The 12,022-nt window shown below is 40.2% G+C and overlaps 2 protein-coding genes across 2 annotated transcripts in view; one reads left to right on the forward strand and one right to left on the reverse strand.

Moving 5' to 3' along the window:
- The window catches only part of TNFRSF19 (TNF receptor superfamily member 19), a 231,980-nt gene that overhangs the window by 76,275 nt on the left and 143,683 nt on the right, over nt 1-12,022 (reverse strand). The gene's annotated exons all lie outside the window — the stretch shown is intronic.
- MIPEP (mitochondrial intermediate peptidase) overlaps nt 1-12,022 on the forward strand; it is a 66,886-nt gene that overhangs the window by 38,481 nt on the left and 16,383 nt on the right. Inside the window, exons 15-16 of the mRNA XM_060234792.1 lie at nt 4,038-4,112; nt 9,285-9,404. Coding sequence (XP_060090775.1) covers nt 4,038-4,112; nt 9,285-9,404 — 195 coding nt within the window. The remainder of the gene's footprint in view (nt 1-4,037; nt 4,113-9,284; nt 9,405-12,022) is intronic.

The following is a 12,022-nucleotide window of genomic DNA, read 5'->3' on the forward strand; positions in this document are numbered from 1 at the left end:
TGAGTCTTCATCTTCTGACTGTTATTGACTCTGCTCTCTTATGGTTTCCTGTCATGTAACTGATGTTACTACTTTCTGTTCAGTGGCTTCTGTGCTGCATCCTGGGGATTAAAGATGTGTCCCAGGCATGGAGCAGCTGAAGAACACTGCTCTAAAGTGCTCTTGATGGCATATGTAGTAGGTTAAGTTGGAAAAGAATGATTCACCCAAGATCAGCAAATGAAAATCAAAACAAAATAAAACATAATCTTTCATTTCTTTGGCATATTCCTGAAATGATGTTGACAGGACGCATGAATGCTTAAAATAATTTAACATGGATTATTTGCACCCATACATCTCCATCCTATCTTAATTTGATTTTTGTTGTAATCACAGAAACAGTGAAGTTGCTGTGAGAAGGGATAGACGCAAAGGGCATTGGCTGGAAGGAATGGAGACACAATCAGGACTACACCATGATGACCTGATTCTAGCTAAACCCATCCATTATGGCAGGACAATCTTCCAAAATAGAGGACCTACAGCAAATGTACAGCATCATTTGCTTTGACATAAGCCCTACCTATATTATGTGCTGTGGATTTGTTAGACTGCAGTGTGAATTAGACTACAGCCAGTCTATAATGATGCTGAGTTTTCTGAACCTATTGGGTGCCCCATTGCCTTTCCTTTATAAGCTTCATAGGTCACCTTGACCGTTATGGGCAACAGCTGTGTAGCTCAGAAGAGTAAAGGATTAACTAGTAAAAATAGTAATTACCTACCTGGGGGAGCAACTTATGTTTTCAACTTTACATTTCTTTCATGAGAAGAGATGAGGGGGAAATCCTTGGATCCACCTGCCTTCCTTTCATCTATATGATGCCCTGTGTGTGGTCTAACATTTCAGCCTGTTTCATGTTTGTATTTGTTTACAGTTTTTCTGCTTTGTTTCTCAAAAGAGCATGCTGCACTCCCAGTTTAAAAATCATTCTAATCAGGGGGTTTGCATCTGTGGAATAAAACCTGGAATAGCAGTTTTATTACAGTACAGAATAAATGTCTGTTGGTCAAATTTTGATATTGAAAATTATAGCTTTGCACGTTGGATCTTCCTGTATTTTTTAAAAATGTACTATTTTCTGGATGGGAAAATTACAGATTTTGACTGGTTAACTACTACATGAAGCAGCTTTTCATCTTAAGAGCATTTCTTATCCATTCTTCTATGCCAGATTTTATCTTGGTTAACATTTTTTCCTCAGTTTTCAATAAAAGCAGTTGTTTTTGTTGTATTAGTACAGTTTTTCTGGTGGTCATTATTGGTGCAGAAACTTTTAAACATGTTTCTGTGCATTAAGATTCTATAAATTCTGATGAAGTGATTCAAAAACACCTCAACACATCAGCTGTAAAGCTTCAAGCATGATTTAAGAGTCCTTTGTTATATTAGACATCTGTGTTTTGTTTCAGAACCTAAAGTGGGTTTTGAATGTGTTAGAGAGTTTGGTCATGGTAGAATGGTAGAATTACAGATAGCTACCAATGAAAATGACTTCCCTATATGGAGTTCTCTCAAGTTCTCTTTCTCCCCCCACCCCTGTAAAACAAATTTTAGCCCAACATCCATCCTACTGTTTATTTTTCTGCCTTACGTTCCACATAAATGGTTGTCTCTGCTGGCTGTGGCATGGGAATGTACAGCACAATGTTGTCCAGATCCAGGCTAAGATGTACTACAAGTTATAGAAGGTTGCATAGATAATAGAATGCTGTTTTCACTACTAGCCTATTTTTCTGGCAGCATGGAGTTCCACTGTGAAATGTCTGGTTCACAGGAGCCTCCACTCAGTTTTTTATGTGAATACTAGGAATAAGGCCTATTGTGGGGGGAAATACAAAAGGCTCTAGAAGAAGACTCTGAATGAGTGTCCCCCCCTACCTTGGTGTCTTCCCACCCACCCAAGGTGGCCTTTTTCTGTAGGGGAATTGATCTGACTTCAGCTTTCCATCTCCTCTCCCCTCCCTGCAGCCTCTGCCTAGGAAAAGGAGTCTTTCTCCACAGTGTGGACCAAAGCAGCTTACATCATTCTCCTCTTCCCCTTTTGATCTGCGCAACAACCCTGTGAGATAGGTTAGGCTGTGACTAGTCTGAAATCACAGTGCGGACCAAAGCAGGAAGGAAGCTACCTCAGCAGGGTATATGACAAAGTCCACCCTGCAAAGCAGTCATTTTCTCCACCTGGAGAACAGTTGTAACTCTGAGTGATCTTCAGCCCTGACCTGGAGATTGGCAACAGTGGTTCCCCAGGAGGGAGTGGCTGGTTTGGAGGGAGTCTGTGGCATTGTATCTGTCTGAGGTCCTTCCCCTCCTCAACACCCTCTCCAGGCTTCACCACTCAGATCTCCAGGAATTTCCCAATTTGCAGTTGGCAATGCTGTCTCCTTCCTAGCAGCACTGGCAAGCAGCCAGGCATAGGGTAGCCAACCTGCGGGTAGAATCTGAAGATCTCCTGATATCACATCTGATCTCCAAACAACAGCTCTCTCTCCCCCTTGAGAAAATAACTGCTTTGGGGGGTGGACTCTATGACATTATATTCAGCTGAGGCCTCTCTCCTCCCCAAACTCTGGCTTCTGTAGACTCCACCACAAGATCTTCAGGAATTTCCCACTAGTCAGGACTGGGCCCAGGGAGTTCTTCCTCAAAGGCCATAAGAGGACTAGAAAGGGCCTTCTTCCCACACCTTTTACTGAGAGAACCAAGCTTAGTTGCCTTTTCTGACAGAAGCAAGATACATTGTCTAGCAACAGCTACTGCCTAATAGCTTCCCCAGTGGCCCAGTCCTTGTCTGTCCTGGGTCCAGCAGTGGGCAGGGAAGAAGAGCGTAGTCAGCAAATAGCACAGGAGAGCAAATGAATGGCAGTTCATGGGCCAATCACTAATGGAGTGCACACCACAACCAATGGGAAAGCTGGATTGGGCCAATTCCATTAAGGGATTATTAGCTATGATTATGAAGATGATGATGATATATACCTAAAGGAAGAAAGATCCTAGTCCTGTGAATATTTCTTCTTCTTTTCCCTCTTACATATCATTAGATATTTTCTCCTGTCTTAAAAAGTGCTAGGTTTATTTGTCACTCTGTATTTTTTATGACAACAGTATGATTTTGTGCCAAGAAGGGAGCTAATGTATTTATTTTTTAAGAAATTTATCCCAGTTTTCTCCTGCTGTGGGGACTCAAATACATAAAATAAAATTTAAATAAATATCTATAACTCAAGAGGCATCAGTATGCCCTTGGTGCAGAAGATCAGCTACAAGGGGGGCTGGGGCTGATCCTGACAGCGTGGTTCACAGGAGGCCATGGGATAAGAGCCCCAGAGTGAAGTTTCTAGCCATGTTTATGCTTTAAGGAGACACAAACGATCAGTTCTGGTCTTCTTGACCAGACTTTGTTCTATATTTCCTCCTCTCCCAAGATTTGCATATGTGTATTAATGCTAATATTTATCACAAAGAGAATCTCCAAGATGCTTCCCCATTGAGGACAGAAGGTTTCCACTAACTCAGCCTCTACTTCAAGAAAGTAGGGGTGGGGAACCCTGGTTGAGTTTCCAGTAGGAAAAGAGAGGAGTGATCTCTTGCACAGTATATCATCCATACAAACCCTTTCCTAGGGGGCACCTTTAGAAAACTAAAGAGCAACTTTTTCTAGGAAGAATGTTCTCTCCACATACTATTTCTTTCTCCTTGGCTCAAGGAACACATGGCTACTTTCCCACTTGCACCAACCCTCTGTCTTTTCAGTAGGGATACAGATCAAAGGCAGATGTCCTTTGATAAAGAATCTTGGGTTGATGAGCAAGATGAATCTGATGGGAGCCCTGATGTTTTTTCCCACTTACGATTCAATCTGAAACAATTTTACTTTCATGTTACTCTTGTATGGTCTGTTCATTAGTTGTGTGTAAAAACTATTTAAACATCTCTAGTTAATATATTTGAAATATCTTGTTTCTCTCTCCCCCCCTTTTTTTTGTTCAAGCCGCTGCCCAAACACATGGTATCAAGATTCTGTGAATCTAAAAAAGTTTGCGCTGCTGCTGATATGCAACTTCAGGTATGTTGATTGATTCCATATGACTCACATCTATAAAGCATTTGAAGTTCATACGGTATCATTTAAAAGATAACCCAGTGATGCAGGTTCTGTGAATATTTGAAAACATTTTACGTTTGTTTCTTAGTATAGTCTGCCTCTTACCCATCTTCTAGATCTTGGAGGGAATTACAGCTTCAAAGTTATACACGTCTAAATGAAATCAGACTTCTAAATCTAAGACCTAAGTACCCAAAGTTAATCCAAATAAAAAGGTCAGCAGTGTTTTGTTTCTAAAACTATGCACAGGCGGATCTGCAAGGGTGGCTCATTTACCAAGAATTTCTCTGGACCATGGCAGATACTGCTCTGATTCCCTTATAACTATGGCTAAGAATCAACCTCAGGAACATATTTTCCCTTTGTCCGAAATGAATTCCTTCCTCCTCCACCTTAAATCTAATGGAAATCTAATGGAAGTACAGATGTTAATCATGCTTAATGATAAACCAAGATGTGAAATGGCAGGAGCCTTGATTCATATCAGGTAGGGTTAGAGTTGGTACCAGCATTTCCCTTAATTGTAGTCAAGGCAGGAAAGGGGCAAGGGATTTGCTTCAAGGACAACGGTAGTCATGTCCCTAAATTTTGTGATCTTATCGCAGTAATGAAATAATTTGCTGTACTCATGTGAGTTGCTGAATAATACACAACTGTTGTATTGTTACTAACTTCAAACTAAACACAGAACCTGATAGCAAAAAAAGAGATCAACAGTCCAGTGGGTGGAGTTTTCCTCCAGCCCATAATCAGGTTCCAGTTAACTCTTTACTATCCACTTTACTTCACTAAGATTGGATTCCAATTTGTTACCGTGTTAAAAGGTCACCAGTGTTTCATCAGCGGTCCTTTGTGCTTTTGCTGTCTAATTTTGTAGACAATAACCAAAAGGGTGATCCTGAATGCCTGAATATAGGTTTCCCCAGGGCTTTTGTATAGAAAAAGCCCAGCAGGAACTCATTTGCATATTTGGCCACATCCCCTGACATCACCATTGTTCACATAGGGCTTTTTTGTAGAAAAAGCTCAGCAGGAACTCATTTGCATATCAGGCCACACTGCCAACACTAAACCAGCTGGAACTGCATTCCTGTGCATTCCTGCTTAAAAAAAAAGCCCTGGGTTTCCCTTGCAGCACCTGGTCAGAGGAATGAGCCAGCAAGTCTTAGGGGTTAACTATAATATAATAAAAAGTGTGATCCTCAGGCTGTTTACTTGCAGGCAAATCTAGCTGAGGGAACTGAAATCCCAAATACATGTGCATAGGATTGCAGCTTTAGCTGGTGGGCCCATTAGATGAAAAGGCTTGGAAACTACCAGTCTGGGACATAAACACTTGGAGCAAGAGCAAGCAGGCCCAGTTATGTGTTTGCATTCTGGCAGTGGACTTGAAAGGTTTGTTAAGCTTGCCAGTGTGTGTTTGGGAAACTAATCATTCAAACAGGAGCAACATAATCCTTAGGAAATGTTTACATTTGAGATGTAAAGACCCAGATAAGGGCATAAACCAGAACAAATTTATAACAATAAAAAATGAATACGTTTTGGCAAAATCACAAGCTTAAATATGTTCTCGGAATGTGTTTTTTTAAACTGAAATCTAATTTACTTTAAAGAGGAAACATATTCAATGACTGTTCAAAAGGAGGATTGATTCCATTTTTGATAAATTATGCAAATAGCATATAGCCTTGGTCATAATGATCCCTCTGCCTCGAATTTTCCTATGTGCAGGATATCCAAAGAAGGATTCTGTTAACCTGAAACAAAATACTGAACAAGGCCTTTATTACATATATTTATTCTCTGCTGTGTTGTTTTAATGAAAAGCATACCTGATTTGCATTACGGTTCTCAGATGTTTGAGATAGCTTTTAAACTACTGACTCCTCTTGGTTATTTTAATCAATGAACTGAGTAATTAAGGCTACTGCCTGCGTGAATGAGGAAATCACCTGGTAACCTCCTTTTTTAAATCTTCCTTCCTCTTATTAACTACAAGAAATATATCTTAGTCCCTTGGTCCAGGGGAGAAAGCAGTAATGCTATTGTAATGCAGTCAACCAATGTGGTGTAGTGGTTGAGAGTGTTGCACTAGTATCTGGAAGACCCAGGTGTGAATTCCCATTTGTGCCATGGAAGCTTGTTGGGTGGCCTTGGGTCAGTCACACTCTCAGCCTAACCTGCCTCACAGGGTCATTGTAAGGATAAAATGGAGGAGAGGAGAAAGATATAAATATTGTTGGGTTCCCGTTGGGGAGAAAGGTGAGGTATAAATGAATTAAATAAATAAATGAAACTGAAATGTGTATGTCAGGTCATGCCTAGTTCATATTTCAGGTCAATTCAGTCCCTGCTTGCTGAAGCATGATTTGTATGACAGGGAGGAATTGCAGGCATGCTGCTCAGGTTGATCACAAGATTTACCCAGGGGTCAGAGACTGTGTTGATTGTCACAAGAAAACATGGATGGTGCTGGTGGTCACTATTTAGACTTTTAACCCTGATTTAGTGGTAGCCTGGATAACCAGTATAGGCAGCAAGGAAACATATATATATATACACACACACACACACACAGGGGTTTTTTTGTAGCATGAATTCTTTTGCATATTAGGCCACACACCCCTGATGTAGCCAGTCCTCTTGGAGCTTACAGTAGGCCCTGAACTAAGAGCCCTGTAAACTCTTGGAGGATTGGCTACAGCAGGGGTATGTGTCCTAATCTCAAAGGAGTTCCTGCTACAAAAAAATATACACATTTAAGTTTCATTTATATATATAAAAGGTTTGTCTGACTGTTAGTTATATTTTTATCCTACCTTCTTCCAAGGCATACACATTTCTCTTCTCCAAGGTTTTATATAATCTCATAAATATCCCCTGGGCTCAGCTTTTGGAGAACCTTCAAAAGAGTTTACAGGAGTAGTAAGCACATTGAATGCTATCTGCATGTCATTGGTATAGCTAGGACTTGAAGAGAGGCATACTTAAAGGAGCTCTCCTTTTTTCTTGAGATCCTTATTGAGTATAAAGGAGAAGACTTTGTTATGCAAAATCCATGCCTTTTAAGGGTTAAAATTAGTACTTAAACTGGCCTAGCTTCACTAGGGGTGCTGATGTAACAGTGCTTCGGCTAGCCAGTTGCTGTCGACCCTAATTGTCCGTCTCCTGCTTCCCTGAAGAATCACAGACTTGATATCATGCTTTGCTGTTTGTGTATTACTGGTTTGGCAGCTGCAGGAATCTCTCGCATATCGACATATCAAGAAAGCCTGAATGTGCAAAGCTTGTTGGGCTTGCTTCACAATCAGGCTTATATACTGGGAAGTCTACACAGATGGGATAAAAGTGAGAAGCTGCAGATAAGAAAATAAACATTTTGGCTAATTTGCACATCGGTATTTATGAAGAATATAAATCTTTAAGGATCTGGTCAGCTGTATATTGCTAATGAATGTGGAGCTTCGTTTCTAATTAGCTGTTATGTCCACTGATGTGCATTATGTGCCTGCAAAATCCACAAAAAATATAATTAATGACTTTGTCCATGGGGTCGCAAAGAATCAGACTCGACTGTGCAACTGAACAACAGCTTTTACTGCTGAGATACTTTTGCCCTGTTCACATGTACCTCTAAGGTTAACAAAGCCTACATGTGATGAGGCAGGATTGGTTATGCACCCACCGACTCATCCTCAGGTCTGCCTGATGTCTGTGTTTTGCAGTCATTATTCCTAAAATCTAACGGATTCTAAAAAGCTAATGCAAAAGGCAAAGGTTATTAGGGAAGGAGGTGAGAGCTCTCACCTGCATGATCATTCTCTATCAAAACTGGACCTTCACATATAGGTGGATGTGGGGGAGGGGGGCATATGCTTGCCGATATGGGAAGTACAGTTACATTTAGCACTTTCATATCTCCCTATTTTGTGCTTGTTGCTTTTAAAATGCACTGTCCTGGAGAAAACTGATCCCTTGCAGACATCAGGAGCCATTATGGCTTAGTCACTTTCTCTCTTGGCAGTCATAGCAATTTCTTTAACACCATGCTATCACTGGAAATTGCAGGGTGATTAAGAGCTATGCCTAGGTCATCCACCTCATCCCACAAAAAAGGAAGGATAGTCTGAAACATAGCTGTGGCTAAACGTCTGTCTCCTCCAAGCCACTGCAGGATATCAAGGCTTAGATAATTATATCCATAAATTCTTAGCTATTTCCACTTCAGTGTTTTCCAAACCCACAGTTGGACTGCGAATATGTGGAATCCCAAATGCACAGTAGAGGCTTTTAGCTCTTCTCACATTGTAGGCCCATTTCTGGGCTTGACTACTGTAGCAGCAGGAGGGCGTTTGCATTTTGGATGTTTATCCATTTAAAAAAATAACGGCACACAGCAAACATGGGGGAAAGAGGCTGGAGCTTAGACCTTTTATCACATACTTTGAAACAGCAAAGTTTTTCAGTGTTCTGATTACATGTCATGTCCTATGGCTTATATTAATTTCTTATTTCCCAAGCTGAAAGCATTTTACTATAATTGCTGTGATGCTATAGGACATTGGTAGGCAGAAGAATGGGTGATCTTTTTCTTGCAAGGTCACACTGGGATGTTCTGTAGTAAATTCCACAGAGCATAGTAGAGGTACTCTATGGTCAAGACTTGCAGTGGGAAAACAGGATTCAAGGCAGTGTGTTCATGTCTGCCTGCAAGGCCTTTGCAGTGCTCTTTGAACAACAAAAGGAAGCTGATGGATCCAGCAGAGTGCTTGGTGCCTTCTCTCTCTTCCTTTTCCTGCCATTTTGACCCAGGTTTTTATTAGTCCCAGTTGAGACAGGAATTTACAATGATGCAAGTGATGGATCCTACAGTCTGTTGGGGGCTCCTTATGAAACACCCAGGCAGGATCTATTGCAGAAAGGGGAAATTGGCAAAATTACCATCCCCCATCTGTGTGGATCTTTGTGACATTTATCCAGTATTATCTTTGCTTTCTGCTGTGTGTTTGGATTGGTTAAGCCTATGCTGAATGGCAAGACTGTGAACTGCAGCTTTGTGTGTGTGTGCACCTGTGAAATATTCCCCACACGTGTGTTATAATACATGGTTTATATATGTTATATGTCTAGGTCTTTTATGCTGTCTTGGACCAGATATACCATGGTAAACATCCCCTAGGAAAGTCAACCACAGACATTTTAAAGGAAACGCAAGAAAAATTTTATGGATTGTCATATGTTCCTAATACTGTGAGTATTGTTTTTCACTTGAAGCCATTTTTAAAAATGTTACAGCTCCATTTTGTTCATACTTACCCAGATGTAAACTCTGTTGAATTCAATGAGGAATTAAATTCGACTTAATTCAGTTGTGCATAGGAAGGACTGTAGCCTTGAATAGCTAAGAGATTTTAATAGGGTTCACTTCATATTTTTAATCAAAATGACAGAACTGAAGAAGATGCTAATATATTTCTACTTGTGCGGTCTATGAAAATTTGTGCACATACATTTCACTAAGAAACCTGTAGAAACCTACAACCTGTTTATATCAACCCTTTGATATAAACAGAATGAAAAATATTTTCTCACAATAGAATATTAACACAGTTAGGTTTCTGCAGGTTTCTTAGTGAAATGTATGTGCACAAATTTTCATAGACCGCACAAGTAGACATATATTAGCATTTTCTTCAGTTCTGTCATTTTGATTAAAAATATGGGGTGAAGCCTATTAAAATAAATAAGAACAAGTAAGGACATGCAAAAAAAAATCACAGGTGGGCAGGATAAAATAATATCTTTATAATTGTTACTCTTTTACATGCCTTATGATACTATAGTTGTATTTCTGATTATAAAGCCAGCCTGTGCAACGGGCTGGCCTTGAGCACAAATATATTACTGGCTTGTATGTGTATCATGTTGGGAGGACTATTCTAACTGGTATCCAATAAGCAGCACAGCTGCTACTGCACATACAGAAGAGATTTAAGTTTGGACACTCTGCTTGCATATGAATGTGCATGGTTGTTTGAATGTTCAGCAGATGCCTTCAGCTATATTCTGATTGATTCCTCACTAGCCTAGTCCTGGTCTCATGCTCCTCTTCTCCATGGGACTTTCATCCGATATTGCACAAGCTGCCCCGGGGCTGCAACTCACTCAGCCTCTTTCACGTGGCACGCAGAAACCGGTTTTTAGAGGCTCTTGCTTGCCGCATGAAAGAGGTGGAGCGAGTTGCAGCCTTGGGGCAGTTTGTACGAAATCAGAAGGAAGCCCCACGTAGAAGAGCAGCGTGAGACCGGGACAGGGATAGTGGGGAATCGGTCCCTGTTTGGTTCCATCTTCTGGTGGTGCTAGGATTGCTATTCATTTGCTGGCAACTGCTGGGAGCCTTGGGGTGCAGCATTGTGATTGTATATGGTATCACTGCGCCTCTTCTGGTTATATACCTGGAAGTTATGCCATTGTAAAAACCATAGAGATCTGGAAAATCCCTAGAGCGGTTCCATGACATCATTTCCAGTTAATTGATGCACATTTTGCCTCATTTTTGTTCCACTGCTTCACCAGGAGCAGGCAGTAGTGGGAGTACCCTCACCTTCTCAGTTGTGGTGTTTCTGCTGTAGAGTCCTGACCTCCCTTGCCTCTGCCAGTTATCTCCTCTTTTAAATTTTAGGCACCAGGGAAAAGGCTTTTGTTTTCCCAGGCTTTAAATAATATGTAGTTATCTGTTCTTGTTTTGTTTTTTGCTCTCTTGTTTATTGTCTTGTGTTGCTGCTGCTTGTTTGAGTTTTGTATTATTGTCTGTTTTATTGTCAGCTAATGTTTACTGATTTTTCAGGGTTTGTTGCATTTTTATTTTTTATTTTTATTAACTAACTCAGCAACTGTGTTATAGGGTGGCACAGAAGTGTTTTTAATTAACTAAGTGATTGAGAAGCTTATGCCAGCTGGCTAGCTGCTTTTGCAACAGAAGAGAATTTCTTAAGCAGTTTGTGATAATGCATGAGGTGGGGTAAGGTGGAGATGGGAATTGCCATTCATATGGAAATAATTCCTCTGGGCTTGTATACGGCCTTGGCTGAACCTAAACCATGACCACAGCAGTGATGTGAAACATAGAAAAAGTCACTTGCGTAACTACATCAAAATGAAAGGCTGGTGTTTTCTTTATCTTCCTAAACCCTACAGTCTGCATGCATTTTATACAAGTGCCACCAAGAAAGCTAGATCTGTAACATATAACTCCTAAATGTTGTTAATGTAATGAAGAAAGCTGAAGAGGGTCATTTTAAAATCCAGTGTACTTTGTGGTCAATGTGACTCTTTCATTCAAATTTACAAACACAGGAAATTCAAATGCAGATTTCAGAGTCACTTGTGAAAACATCCCTTAGTTTTGGAATGCTTGTAACTTGCTGCCTCTGCCAAAGTGGAAAACCCATCTGTTTATTCAAAGTGTATACCCTTGGATTAACGTTCAGCTGGGTCATCTTAAAGTACACTGTAAACCAGATTTTAAGAGACTGGCTGTAGGAAGAGGAAAATTAAATGAATGTGTAACAAACCCTTTGTTGAATTTTCTGTAAATAGTTTGTGGTTGTGCTTTATAGGATTGGTTGCATAAACTCAGCATTCATTGCAAAACCATAACAAAAGCTGGTACTTTGAAAGTTAGCACAAGAGTCTTTGACAGTATTTTTTTTAAAAAATAGAGGCCAAACCTCTCTTTAGACAGAAAAATGGCAGATAATCTCAATCTAGACAGTCGCACAAAATCCCATTGAAATCCAAATATGTATTACAAATGCTTCTCTCCAATAACATCTTAAAGCTAGTATGTTTCTCATTTCACATTAAAA

The sequence above is a fragment of the Heteronotia binoei genome, chromosome 3, assembly GCF_032191835.1.
Source record: "Heteronotia binoei isolate CCM8104 ecotype False Entrance Well chromosome 3, APGP_CSIRO_Hbin_v1, whole genome shotgun sequence".
Classification (NCBI taxonomy): Eukaryota; Metazoa; Chordata; class Lepidosauria; order Squamata; family Gekkonidae; genus Heteronotia; species Heteronotia binoei.